This window comes from Mastigoproctus giganteus, chromosome 2, assembly GCF_048544385.1.
Source record: "Mastigoproctus giganteus isolate SK-2022 chromosome 2, ASM4854438v1, whole genome shotgun sequence".
Lineage (NCBI taxonomy): Eukaryota > Metazoa > Arthropoda > Arachnida > Uropygi > Thelyphonidae > Mastigoproctus > Mastigoproctus giganteus.
Genome location: NC_143576.1, coordinates 36,415,689 through 36,430,984, shown reverse-complemented (window position 1 = coordinate 36,430,984; position 15,296 = coordinate 36,415,689). Strand labels below are relative to the sequence as shown.

The following is a 15,296-nucleotide window of genomic DNA, read 5'->3' as shown; positions in this document are numbered from 1 at the left end:
AACCCCTGATCTACAGTAGACTTTCAGAATAACAGCACTTTCGGGGATTCAAGGTGCCATCATTTTGATTTTTCCATTATCTAGAAAGTTTTGTTTTTAATATATTTAATGCAGAAATAATGAGGCTAAATAAGAAATAGAGTGCTTAAGAATGCAATTTTATTAATTGCACATAAAAAACATAAATATGTTGATGATCCAGTGTTATATTCTGCCATTAATACACTCCTACTTATGCCCCATTCTATTTTCTTTATTATATCAAGTTTAGTCTGCACAGGTAGCACAATGGTATCATCACCGTCCTCTCCACACCAAGTGGAAAAGGCCTGGCTTCGAATCCCGTCAATGACGTGAGGAATTTTTATGGACTTTTTTCACTCCATGGCTGAGTTAGTTGGTCTCAGGCGTAGATAGCAAGGTTTCCCCTCCAGAAATTGGGGTTTTTCTGCCAGAAAAATGCAATTTACAGACCCAATAATACACATGAGTATATGAATTAACTTTCTGAGTTGAGTGGCCTTAATTTAATAGTTTGGATTATCAAGTTTGTCACTAATCTTTAATGTTGTTCTTCTTTTGTTCTCTATATGAAGTTTATTAACTTTAGGAGCCATAGTGAGGGGTTTTTAATTTAAAATAAATTTAAAACCGGTATAATCCGTGATATCAGTACAGAATTCATTTTCAAAATGACGAGCGTAAACAAATAGTGATCACGTGACTAGACTTTTCTTTCTTTTTTTTCGGGCACTGCAAGACATCTGCACTGTATATAAACATCTGATCTCAGTGTGGCATTAGCTCGAATGTTCGGTTATTTCGACAGTCTGTTGTATAATAATAGCAGACACCTTTTTTCAAATGTATCATGTCTTTACAAAATAAATTTTTACTAACTGCAAGTGCAGGCCACACTGATTAAAAAAAAAAAATAAATAATAATAATAAAACTCCTTGCTGGGTTCCTCAAGTCTTGAGTTAATCCACAAGGCTTTCAGCATATTTCAGGCATATAGTCCCTCTTATCATGTCTAGGTAGAATTGCAGACATGAATGAACATTCTCACCCTCTTGGCATTTTTTGGTATTTTATATTTATCTAACAAATCACCAGTTCATGTCATTAATAATGTGTAATATTCCCACATGAATAATAATAATACTCTCTTTACCCCACTTAAAATCTGAAAATCTTTTGGTGACTATTAATTGTTGCTCCTGACCAATGCTTCTGGCTCAGTTATCTTTACTACAAAAAATATTACTCATTTTCCTGACAATTGAATTTTATAATAAAATTAAATCCTCTTGAAGCAGAGCAGTATGCATTTGATTATTCTGTTCTGGTGCCCTGAATTGGAGGGTAAGAGCATCACCTAGCAGATTGGTGCAATCTTGAATCGCTGATGAGCTTCTAGTTACATTTGTTTCTAGAGCATTCTTCAGTGACTCAGATTTTTCTGATAATGCACCAATTTTTAATTTGAGATTGGTACAGTCCTTAAATTGGGAACAAAGAAAAGAATTGTCAGTTGAGCTATGATTATCATCTAAATCAACCTTTGAATACATTCCACAAGCTATGTGAGTGATGAACTTTTGACTTGTATGGGAATCACATAAGGCCATTTATGTGTGTCACGATACCCTCGGATGAAGTATTCAGTGCAGAACTTGATATGGCATTGTTAAGTTTTCAAAATATCATACATTAACTTTTATCAGAATTAAATTTTTAATATTATAAAATTAAATTTACATTATATTGAAGAAATTAAGCAAAAGCATAAATTAATCTACTGAATTCTTTATCTGAACTGCTGTTTCTTTAGCTTTTAATCCACCTGTTTATGAGTAGAGAGAGAGAGAGAGAGATGCCTGCTCTCTGTGATTGCTATCTGCAAAAATGAATATTGTTATTGAAGAGCAAAATTGAGCCTAGAGTTGTAGTTATTTGTGTCAACTTTAGTAATGAAGATATCAAGTGTGGTGACAACGATATCAAAAGGCTTCCTTTTGAAAGAAATTTGCAGATGTTCAAGTAGAAGGATTTATTTATTTGAAGATAAATTAGATCAAGATAATTGGTAGGTTCTTTAATTTTTTTTTTTTTTTTTTTTTTAATGAAAACCCCAAACACGAGAGGTATTAGAACCTATAGTACTTAGTACCATGCTTGGGTTGGAGGTTGAGAAGATGAAAGAAGATACTTGTTGACATTGAACTTCTGTAGACTGTAATTTTCAGGAAATACGTATGAAGGAAGGCTGTTCTGGGAAATGGCAGTTGAATGAATAAACGAGGAAGATGAAAAGTTGGTTCTGTGAGTTTGACTTTGGACAGTAAATGGATGTTGGCTGGTGGCAGCACGTGTTCAGATTGTTTTGAAAGAGAGAGCGAAAATTATAGAAGCCAATTCAGAAGAACAGTGCCCATGGAAGTATCTGTAGAAGAGGCATGCAGCAGAAACAGTGCGTCTATGAGAAAGCGAGTGGAGAGACTCTTTTAGAGATGAATCATTAATTAACCTAACTGCCCTCTTCTGAATGGAATCAAGAAGCCTGAGGGAGGTTTTGGGGGCACCACCCCAGATGTGGGAACAATATTCCATGGCAGGGCAGACTTGCGATTTATACAGAGTGAGCAGCTGTTTTGAAGAAAAGTAATGCCGAGAGCGAAAGAGAAAACCAAGTTTTTTAGATGCAGAGGAAGCAATATTTGTAATGTGCTTGTGCCAAGAGAGATTAGAAGTCAGGGTAATCCCCAAAAGAGATATATCATTTTGCCTAGAAATTGGAGTGTCACTAAAGATAAGCATAGGAGCAGAAGAATCCTTTTTGCGAGATATAAGACAAGACTGAGTTTTAGAAGGGTTGAAATCAACTAAGTTGTCTTTTCCCCACTGGAGAATTACCTGAAGATCGGCATTTAAGGAATTGGTAGCAGATTTTCGAGAAGTTGAAGCTGATAGAGCAGGACAAGTTTTCTCAAAATGGAAAGTTGAATGCCATGTGCTATCATCGGCAAAACTATGGATAGGATTTCCAGTCAATGGAAGAAGGTCATTGATATACAAGAGGAAAAGAGTGGGGGAAAGAACTGAACCTTGGGGGACACCGGCATTAGTGGAGAAGTTAGAAGACAGAGAGCCATCTACCATCACCCTAAGTGAGCGATAAGAGAGAAAACTGGATAACCAATTACTAAAAACAGTTGGCAAACCATAAGATGGAAGCTTTGTTTAGAAGACCTTTATGCCAAACACGATCAAAAGCCTTTGAGATGTCAAGAGCAACTACTTGTGTTTCACCGAACCTTTCCATTGAATTAGTCCATAATTGCCAGAATATCACCAGTGGATCGACACTGACGGAATCCATACTGGTGATCGTTGATCAGACGGAAGGTTTCTAGGTAGTTTAAGAGTTGGCGGTTAATTGATTTCTCCATTACTTTAGAAAGAGTAGAAGTAATTGCAATGGGACGATAATTGGATGGGAGGGATTTGTAACCTTTTTAGGAACTGGCTGGATATGAGCAAATTTCCAAGCAGAAGGAAAAACACCTTTGGAATAAGAAAGTGAAAAAAGGCGGCAAAGAATAGGAGTAAGTTCAGGAGCACAGGTTTTGAGAACAAGTGGAGAAATACCATCAGGACCTGGAGCTTTCTTAGCATCAAGATTCATCAAAATCCTTCTGATATCCTTTTGACGGAAGACCACAGGAGGCATTGAATGGACCGTGTTGGGAATAGTGGTAGGTGTTTTACCAAGATCATTAATACATGAGCTGGAAGAAAAATGGGATGCTAGCAGGTCAGCTTTATCCTTGGCTGAAGTGGCAACAGAACCATCTGGTTTGGACAGAGGTGGGAGCAAAGATGGGCAAAAGTTGCGGCCAATAGCTTTGGCAAGAGACCAGAATGCTCGTGTATCATTAGGGCAAGAAGCAAGTTTTCTACACTTAGCCTGTACAAACTCTAGTTTGGACTGATTAATAACTGCTTTACAATTGTTGCGAGCTTTGGTGTAGGCAGAAAATGAAACTGAAGAATTAGAAACAGGCCAATTACGATATGCAACATTCTTCTCTTGGACAGCCTTAGCACATTTATTGGAAAACCAAGGTTTAGATAGAGGACGAGATTTTAAAGTGGAGTGTGGGATAAAGGATTCCATTCCTGCAAGAATAATTTCGCTGACACGAACTGAGCAAACGTTGACATCAGGAGTTTTGAAACAGTAATCCGACGAAGGAAAAGAAGAAAAGAAGTCTCGCAGGTCATCCCATTTTGCATTCTTGTAATGCCAAACAACATGAGGTTGGGGATAGCCATGAGATAATGGTTCCATTGGAGAAGAGACAATCACCAAGTTGTGATCTGAAGTGCCTAAAGGACCTCTCATTTCGACTGTGTACTTAGAAGGGTTGTTTGTGAGAAAAAGATCAAGCGTATTGGCTGTATGATTAGGATTGTCCGGTATTCTTGTAGGTAAATGAACAATCTGTGCTAGGTCATTAGTAATTGCAAAAGCCTCAGCATCTCGACCTGCTGGGTCGGTGTGACTAGAAAACGGAAGCCAGCTGGAGTTGTGAACATTAAAATCACCAAGGAAAATTACCTCACTGTTAGGAAAGTTGGACTGGAGAAAGTCAAGTTGCAAAGAGAGGAAGTCAAAGAGCTCCAAGTGATTAGTGGAGTTGTGAGAATGGTAGAGACAACAGATGAATTTGACACAATGAGGTAGAGAGATTTTAAGCCAGAGAAGATCAAAGAGAGGAGATTCCAAATTGCCAAGTCTCTGACAGGGAATATCAGAACGGACATATGCACAAATACCACTTTTGAGGCGAAAGGAATCATACAGTGAATAATTTGGGCATTTGAGATGAGCAGTAGATGAATCAACCGATAACTGAGATTCTGTCAGAAAAAGTACATGGGTTTGGCAGACTGCATGCAGAAATGAACATCGTTGAGATTAGAATTGAGACCACGTATATTTGTGAAATGAATTAGGAAGTCCTTGGTAGGTTTAGATCTTTTCGCAGATAAGCTTGCTCTATTAGTTTGACAAATCATGGTGTATTCAATAGTAAGAAAAAGTGGGTGGGACATGCTGTATGAAGTAATGAAATTTTTGGATATGGCATACATGTGGTAAGAATATACCCAGATCCTTGACATAACAGAGGGGACTTGGCAACAGAGGGGTGAAGTGGAAGTGGGGTTTTTTTTTTTTTTTTTTGGCTGATGCTGCATAAGCTTGCTTTCTTGCATCAAATGCCTCTACTAATGCTAATGCTAATGACTCAGGGGAGGTACCCACAGACTGGAGATGTGGAAATGTCACCCCAATTCACAAAGGAGGATCAAAGGCTGACACAAGTAATTATAGACCTGTGAGTTTAACTTCTGTTCCAGGAAAATTAATGGAGGCACTAGTTAAAGAAGCACTGCAGGATCTTTTAGACAAGACTTCAGCTATAGCTCGGACACAGCATGGTTTTGTTAAGAGGAAGTCTTGCCTGACCAATTGGATTGGATACTATGATGCAGTCACAAAGGAACATGGATGCAGGGAATAACTTTGATATTATATACTTGGATCTTAGAAAGGCTTTTGATACTGTTGCACATGGAAGACTGCTGTACAAATTGGAGCAGTGTGGCATTGGAGGCAAATTGCTGCTGTGGATAAAGGGGTGGCTGAGGGGGAGAAGACAGAGAGTGGTAATCAATGGACACTGCTCGTCGTGGACTAATGTTATTAGTGGAGTCCCTCAGGGCTCAGTGTTGGGTCCATTATTGTTTTCTGTATTCATAAATGATATTGATGAGGGTATATCAAGCTTAATGTCAAAGTTTGCAGACGATACAAAGGTAGGCAGGGTTGTCAAAGACACTACTGACACTATGCTGCTGCAACAGGATCTGGAAAGGTTGAGCAGATGGGCTGAGAGGTGGCAAATGAAGTTTAACATTGACAAATGTAAAGTACTACACATGGGAAACAGCAACCCCAGAGCAACGTATCAACTCTGTGGTACTACACTGACAGTGGTAGAGAATGAAAGGGACCTGGGGATGGTTATGCAGGCAGATATGAAGTTCTCCGAGCAGTGCAGACGGGCTGCAAGAGTAGCTCATGGTGTATTATCAATGATATATAGGAATTTTTCTAGCAGGGATAAGGAGGTGATTATTCCCTTGTATAAGGCAATGGTCAGGTTACACCTAGAGTACTGTATACAGGTCTGGAGGCCTCATTTGAAGAAGGATGTAGAGCTGCTGGAACGAGTACAGAGAAGGGCAACAAGATAGGGAATGGAACAAAGGGGTGCTCTTACGATGAAAGGCTTAAGTTTTGCAAATTACAGTGTCTGGAGACTAGGCACCAGCGAGGTGATCTGATAGAGGTGTATAAAGCCTTGAATGGTTTGAGCATGCTCAATGCTGATGGGATTCTTCCTCTCGCTCAGAATAATCACCTGAGAGGGCATAAATTCAAATTGAGGAAAGACAGATGTAGGATAGACGTGCGGAAATTTGCCTTTAGCCAGCGGGTGGTTGGTTGGTGGAAGAGACTTCCATCCATTGTCGTGGAAGTTGATAGCCTAAATAAGTTTAAGGCTCAGCTGGACAGGTATTTTGAATGAACAGAGGGGTGAAGTGGAAGTGGGTTTTTTTTTTTTTTTTGGCTGATGCTGCATAAGCTTGCTTTCTTGCATCAAATGCCTCTACTAATGCTAATAACGTGGCCTCGTCAATGCTCCCCGCATACACACTACTCGGACTCCCTCCAGTCACTATCTGGCAGAGTAGAGGTAGCAAGATTATACACTAGCTGATCCGGAAGCCTCCTAGAGAGTTACCAATAGGTTCGGTCCGGTGTACTAACTAGCGGCCGGCCTGCGAACACCGTTTTAGAGCCATACCCTCGAAATGTAAGGAAGATTGGATCTTGCCATAATGTTCATCATAACTTCAAAAGTCATCAGTCATACTGCATGATGGAAGAGGTGGGGAAGGGTTGGCTGGAACTTAGCTCTGGAGACTAAACATGGGTTCCACCACTTCAAGCCTCCAATAAGCAAAGTGGTGGTATTTCACCGGTTGATGAGAGTCATCTACCACCTAGTATTGCCGTGTAACACAGAGGGGCAGCATTCCTCCATATGGTGTGGGTGCCACACCCTGACCCCTACTTACGTTGGTTCACACCTATGTGGTGTGAACCAACATTACATAGGTGTGAACCAACATAGGTGTGAACCAACCAAAAGGGGCAGCATTCCTCCATATGGTGTGGGTGCCACACCCTGACCCCTACTTACGTTGGTTCACACCTATGTGGTCATCCACAGTGTGCTTGTGAATGGAGGTTATACCCAGGATTACTAACAGTCCCACCATCGTGAAGGTGCAAGCAGAGGATTTGGCTGTCACAGACTGTCTGGTCTTTGCCGAAATTGGGTCTACTCGACTTGAATGTCACTTGAATATCAGTTCCATCAGCGTTTTAGACTCCCAGATAGCAAGTACAGCTTATCTGGCATATCTGAGAGAATGTCTTTGACAACCTCAAGGACCATTTTTGGAGAGAATTTTCTGAGGGATGGGAGGATTCAAAGGAGTTAGAATTAGCCAAAATTTTTATAGCATTGGCATGAGAGATTATGTTAGGATGAGTTTTCAAAATAAGCTGAAGAAGGGGGTGGGGGTAGTGAATGATGACTATTATCCAACTTATAGGAAACTTGCCGCTCCGTAGACATTGTTTTTTTTTTTTTTTTTTTTTTTTCAGTACTGATTGTTAATTCATTACTGGGGTGCTAAGCACAGAAAAATTGAGTCCAATAATTGAAAAACTTCCTCATTTATTATTAAACTGTGCAAAACTATTTGAGTGAACTGTAATAAAATGAATGAAGAAATTGTGCAATGGTAGGGGATGGGATGGAGGAGGAGCCAAAATAAACCTGAATTAAATTTATTCCAGGTGAACCAAAAAGCAAGATAACAAGAATACGAGTATTTCATAGCACCCTCATTTCCAAATATCTTGAGAAATGCATTAAAATTTTAAATTTAATCAATACTTTGAGTAAAATAAATAAAAAAAGCAAATAAGTCAAAAATAAAAATTAATTAAAAGTTATCTGAAATTATTATTAATAATGCCTCAATTTTGAAACTAATAAATACATAGTAACACCAAGTCAACCAGGCTGTTATCGATGACTGTCACCACCAATCAATTTCACCATTTACCCAGATAGCCATTTCAGTGCTGATAGTTACTTTTCATCAGTGGGAAGCTAAGTATAGAACAGTTGAGTTCAAGAACTGAGTAAAACTGTTTGACTCCAGGTGAACTGTATATTTCAATAAAAGTAACCAGAAAGTAAGGGTTGGATACAAAATGAGCCTACTGTAAATTTGATTTAGCATTTTGCTTCACTTTATATAAATTTAAGATAGATGTATTGTGTTCTCCACTTCAGCACACGTTCAGTGAAATTTATATTTCGCCCATAATTAAATGGTTTTTCCAGTTTGTTATAAATTAAGGAAGTTTTTATTCTTGGGCTCATTGTTTTATGCTTATCTCTCAAATCATTGGCACTGAAGACCCTGTTTGGGGAATGGCAAAAATTTCCCATAAGTGGACCATAGTTGCCTCTTAATAACCAGCTTGATTTAGTGTTCCTGTATTTATTAGCAAGTCTCAAGCTTGAGGCTTATGCCCTAGAGTTGAACTTATGTTTATGAAGTTCATGAAACATCGGCACATTGTGAATTTTATTCTTAGGTGCTAAAATGACAGGTAAATTATATGTTTTAAAGAAGATAGGGAAAAACTGTCTAGATAAAAAATAAAATAAAATGACAGTGGTGTCCTCTGTAATATACCCTCCATTTCAATATGAGGAATTTTTTGACTGGTATTGATGTACGTACAGAGTATATCATAATATGTGTAACCCACTTCAGGGATGGATCTAGGACCTAAAAACAATCAAAAAAAGTTCATTTAAAAATAGGTCTCATTTTGCCTTCTTTCCAGGTTGCAGCCATTTTTGTGTTCCAGCAAACAGAGTTAGCATAGTTGGCTCCATTCAACTGTTTACAAACAATGCTTCCACAGTGTTCTTTTGAGTGATTTTAGTTAGTTCTATTGACAAGGACACCACTAAATTTGGAGCTTGTTATTAACATTTTGATACTGTGCATTTGCTGTGATAATGGAGGCTTATTCTAATTGTGAGATGGCAGATATGCATCTCATGTATGGACTTGCTAGATGCAATGCAGCCAAAGCAAGATGTTTCTATGCAGAAAACTTCCCTAATCGTCCTGTGCCAAATAAGAAGACCTTTCAGAGAATACATGAATGCTTTGCAGAAACTGGTTCATTTAGAAAACAAGATTCAGATGATGGTAGACCCATCAGCACCAGAACAGCAAATCTGAAAAGCACCTGGAACTTTTGAGCAGGTGAGCAGGTCTGTGATGAAGTGTTTGCAGGGTTATATTCAGGCACATGGTGATCATTTTGAATATTTCCTGTAAATATAAGCAGATAATTGCTGGAACACAAAAATGGCTGTAACTTAGAAACAAGGTGAAATCGGACCAATGTATATTTAGGTCCGATTTTTATTTATTTTTTTATTGTTTTTAGGTCCTCAATCCATCTCTGAAGTGGGTTCCATGTGTTATGATACACCCTGTATATCGATTGCATGAAAAATCCAAAAAATAGTCATATTTTTCATTGACTTTGTTATGGTGTCACATTTTTTTGCTGTTTGAAAATTTTTATTATTTCTGATATATATATATCAATTTCCCAATATATACAGTAGAACCTGGATAAGAAGTTTTCCAAGGGAGTGAAGGTTTAGAACTTCTTACGAGGGGAAAAAACTTAGAAAGAAAAATGACCTAAGAGTATGAAATATTAACACAAATAAAAATTAAAAGATACACATACATAATTTAAAGATCATTTTTAAGTACTATTTCAGAATTTATAAATATTTTACTCTGCCTATGGGAAACATTTTTAAACTGAGGATTTCTAATTGCTTAACATTCTGTTCATTAAATTCATTACTAAGTTGGAAGGATGAACTCCAAAGGAGTTCATCCTTCCAACTATAACCCTTTAAATTAGAAAAATATAATATAATTAGTATAATTAATAATTATTATACTCATATAATCAATATAATATAATGTAATCAGTATAATTAATAGTATTTGTAGTAGCAGTTAAAATAAAACTGCCAGTAATTAGGCTAAACTGATGAATAATTAGGGCCAATATGGTAGATAGACAAAAATACAGTAATTCTTTAAATAATTACTGTATTTTACTTAATAGTAATCTATAGAAATAAAGTATTATAAATTCAGCTTTCAACATACCTTAAAAGGTCACAATGACAATAAAACACAGCAACAATCCACTAAGTAATTCAGAACTGTTCAGACCTGTTAGAATGCAATGGCAATGCTTCACATGGTTGACGCTATCCAGTTATGGATATTGATGAAAAAAATTGCAAATGTCATCTCCATTATATCAAAATGTTTATACTAAAAAGGTTTTAGAGAGCTGAAAGCCTCGGACTACAGAAAATTCACTAATTGAACAAGTTAGTGCATAGCATCATTTTAGTTTGTAGTTACATAGTATGAATCAGAGCTGTGATGCTCAATACATTCTATGTTGATATTAATATTTGTAAAATGATAAGAGGAGTTTACCTCAATATAGTACATAGTAAAAAGAAACCTAACGAAAATATTCAAAACGATTTTCCTTCCTTAGGAAAATTGTTTTGAATATTTTCATTATTCTTTTTAATATTTTTAATTGTTAAATTGGTTTTTAATTATTTGTTACTCTAATGTAAGTTTTTCGATTTTTTTCGTTTTAATTTCTGGAGAATATCATATGGAAGTGTTCTACGTACTATATTGAGGTAAACTCTTCTTATTATTTTACAAAGTTTGTAGTTACTCACCAAAGCAGGTGAAATGGCATTGTTTTTGTTACATCTCATATTTTGAATGCCTTTATAACTGAGTTTCCCCTGATATTTCACTACCTTGAATAAGCAATACTTTGCCAGTGAAGAAGACTAATGTTACTTATTCTCAGCAGATACCACCAGCACCATCCCTGGGTGGTGGTATCCGCCAAGAATTCAGTGGAGAGTCTTCTCCACTGCTGAAATGTTGTGAATTCCTCCATAACAAGTGGCGAAGAATTGCGAATGCTTCATAACAAGTTGCCTGATATTGCACTACCTCAAATAAAAAACGCCTCGTCAATGGAGAAGACTAATGTTCTTGGCGGCAGTGGGTGATGGTATCCTCCGAGAACATTAGTCTTCTCCATTGGCGAAGCATGTAGTGCAATATCAGGCAACTTGTTATGAAGGCATTCACAATTCTCAGCGGATACCACCACCCCTGGGTGATGGTATCCGCCGAGAATAAGTAACAATAGTATTCTGCACTGGAAAAGTGTTGCTTATTCGAGATAGTACAATATCAGGGCAACTTGTGAAGGCATTCACAATATGAGATGTAACAAACACGATGCCATTTCACCTACTTCCGTGATTTACTATGAACTAAAATGATGCTATGCACTAACTTGTTCAATTACCAAAATGTTTATATTGTTTAATATTTTTTAATATAAAAATAAAGAATTTCTATATTTAAAAAATGTATTAAGTGGGAAAACATCATCATAATAATACTGTATATTCTTTATCGCATACTTTTTATGCGGGAAAGCTTTTTACCCAGGAAACTTCTTACTTGTGAAAATAATACATTACAATATATGGAGTTGATAATGAGAATTAAGAAACCAGACGTAAAACAGGAGAAAACTTCTTATGTGGAAATTCCTTACCTGGATTCTACTGTATATTTGATAATTATGTAGTATGTCATAGGTTATATTAAAATTAAAAACTTACAGCTTATATATAGCTTTTGTTTGTTTAATTTTACAATAAACCACTTCATACATTTGAAAGATATTGCTCAACTCTTTCATATTGAAAATTCTATATTTAAATAATGTGAATTAGAAACTAAAGAAAAGGTCATGCACGGTTGTAGCATTTAATGTTTTAATTGTGCAGGGACAAATGAAGTAAAAAGTGAGGGAACAATAGATATGATGAATCCCTCTACAAAAGAAGACTTTGATAGTTTTAGGAAAGGACTAGTGGATAAAATTTCTCAGTTTGAGGTAAGGATTGGAAAATACAATGGTACATTCTACTTATAATTCTGAATATAATTGTAGTAAAGTTTAAAAAAAAAATTTTTTTTTTTTTTTTTTGGGCTGTTGCCTTATCAATCATGTTGTTAGCTGCACTGCCATCTATATTTGAGAAAATTCCATCTGCCGTAATTTTAAGTGTTGAGTGTAAATTTTAATATCTGCCTAAAAATAAATAATGGTTGAAAAGTAAAATTTGCAGTTCATAATTAAAAATAAACACTTACTTTTGGGCCAACCTCAAAAAAAAAAAAAAAAATGTTTCAAAAATTAAGTCTCAACACTAGCAAAGAACAAAACTGTGTACCTGCTTTATAGTGCACCCCCCCCCCGACTGTGCAACTGAAGATAAACAAAAAACTAAGCATTGCTGCAAATAGTGCAAACTTGTATTCAGGGCTCTAATATCAGGTAGTTTTTAATTTCATATGCTTTTACAACACTTGTATTTATTGACTGCTTAAGAAGGCTGCATTACAGTATGTGTCAGTGGCAGATCATTTGGGTATCTTTTGAAGTGTATACATGTCAGTGAGCAGCAAATGTTAGTATAGCTATTAATTAGCCTTAATTACATGTGACTGATGATTAATATTTAGTGTGTCGGTATCAGCTTGTTAATTTATTATTTTTCCTATTTTATGTAATTTGACCGAAAACAAATTATATGGGTTTTATGTACAGAACCTCCCAAATCCGGCAGTCCATTATCTGGCACTGTCCATTTTCTGACTATGTTTAGGAAAATTAGTAAGTCAGTGAACCGCCTGAAAATTGAAAAATTTGGTTCCTGTGTTGGTTAAAGCACTGCATTTATGCTGATCACATGCAGTGGAGGTTTCATGTTGAATTAGTCTTTGCCATGCTCCTATGACATTTAGAAATTTGTTAGGTGTCTAAATTGCATTAACAGTTTGCTAGAAAAGAGATGGTTACTCATTTTGTGAATTTAACGATTCATGAAGCATTAGCAAGACCAGGTTTATGGAGGTACAGTAGAACAGTAACTTGAGGGCCTGAAGTTGTGGGCAGCTGTAGAACATTGCAATTACTTTTTGGTCCAAGAAGTCTAAAAATGTGCACAAGGATGTCAGACTACCTAAATCCAGTATAATCGAAATTATGGTGGGGTAATGATTCAGTGAACTTGTTTACTGTGTAGTGAATATTTTTAGAACTTACAGATTGTGACTTTTTAAAATGCACACACATGGTAATTGGCAGCTATTTATATAGCTTCTAGTGCTCTGATGTAAAGGTGAAGAATCCGTTTTTTTTTTTTTTTTTTTTTGTGGAAAATTATAAAACTACAGGTAGTCCTCATTTTGCGCCGATTTGCAATAGTGCCGGTCACTAACCACAAGGCTATTCTTATTTATTTATTTTTGCAATTTTTTTTATAAATTGAAAGTTTAAAATCGTCAGGCAAAATTTATGGGCATCGTACTGTACTATGTATCATGCACGTGATCAAAAACAGTTGAGCTCATCAGCAATTAGCGCGTCCGTATCAGAGACGAGAAAACTTCCCGCCCTCAAAGTAGCCACTTGTGGAAGTGGGAGATAAAGCATTCAGTTGGTTGTTGTTTAACTACACGTATTGGAAATTTATTACTAATTGTGCTATTAATAAGTTAAATAATCATTAATAGTAGGATAGCAGTGTGCAGCTTTTGCCAATCGTGATAGCCGTATGCAGTTTTTGCCAGTCGTGTTATTAAGTTTTTAATTTAATTAGAATAAAGAGATGCCATGTCTGGTAAAGAAGTTCAATGAATACTAGTGAAAATGAAAAAGTGAAAAGAGCACATCGATCTATCACATTGGAAAATAAGATGGAGGTTATTCGGAGGATGGAAGCCACCCTAATGTGTGTAGGGCTATGAATATGCCTTCATCGACTGTTACTACAATTATGAAGAATACTGATAAAATAAAACAATCGATTCAAAGTGCTACACAAGTTAGTTACAGCAGAAATAAGCTTTTGGAAAAAATGGAGCAATTGCTGACACTTTGGGCCGATGATTGGAACCAAAAAAACATTCCCTTGACCCAAGCTGTAATAACTGAAAAGGCTAAGTCAATTTTCTAAGACTTAAAGAAGAAAGAAGGTCAGTGTAATGAAATATTTTTGGCTAGCAAGGGATGGTTCATGAGATTTAAAGCAAGAACCAAATGCAGAAGTGTGAAAATTACTGGCGAAGCAGCAAGTGCAGATGTTGAGGTGGCTGCCTCATTCTCTGCAGAGTTTCAGGCCATAGTACAAGAAGGTGATTACCCTTCAGATCTCATCTTCAGTGTTGATGAAATGGGCCTTTATTGAAAAAAGTTGCCCTCAAGAACCTTCATTGCCCATGAAGAAAAGTCGACTCCTGGATTTAAAGCATCAAAAGACAGGCTGACACTTTTGTTGGGGACAAATGTGTCAGGCAATTTAAAATTGAAGCCAATGTTGGTGTACCATTCAGAAACACCATGTGTTATGAAAGATTTAAACAAAGCCATGTTGCCTGTATACTGGAAGTAAAACAAGAAGGTTTGGGTAACACAGGATGTCTTCTTGAATTGGTACACCAACTATTTTTGCCCTACTGTTCTAAAATTCTGCAATGACAAAAATTTACCAACCAAGGCTATTCTTCTTTTGGACAATGCCCCTGGACATCCTACAAATCTGGGTGAATTCAGAACACCTCTTAAAGTTAATGTTGTCTACATGCTCCCTAATACAACATCAGTTTTGCAACATGCACCAGGGGGTAATAGCTGCCTTTAAAGCTTATTACCTGCGGCAAACATTTACAAAAATGGTGAAAGCTTTGGACGTGTCCAACATTACTATTAGAGAATATTGGTGGTTGTTTGATGTCTTAAAAGGCATCAATCACATTAACACAGCCTGGCAAGAAGTAACTGTCAATTGTCTTAATGGAGTGTGGCGTAAACTTCTCCCAGATCTCATGCATG

At 36.6% G+C, this 15,296-nt stretch overlaps 1 protein-coding gene across 1 annotated transcript in view; it reads left to right on the top strand.

Annotated features, from left to right (window-relative positions):
* eIF3j (eukaryotic translation initiation factor 3 subunit j) overlaps positions 1 to 15,296 on the top strand; it is a 211,216-nt gene that overhangs the window by 122,326 nt on the left and 73,594 nt on the right. The window contains exon 6 of the mRNA XM_090368455.1: positions 12,184 to 12,293. Within this exon, the coding sequence (XP_090224581.1) occupies positions 12,184 to 12,293 (110 nt within the window). The remainder of the gene's footprint in view (positions 1 to 12,183; positions 12,294 to 15,296) is intronic.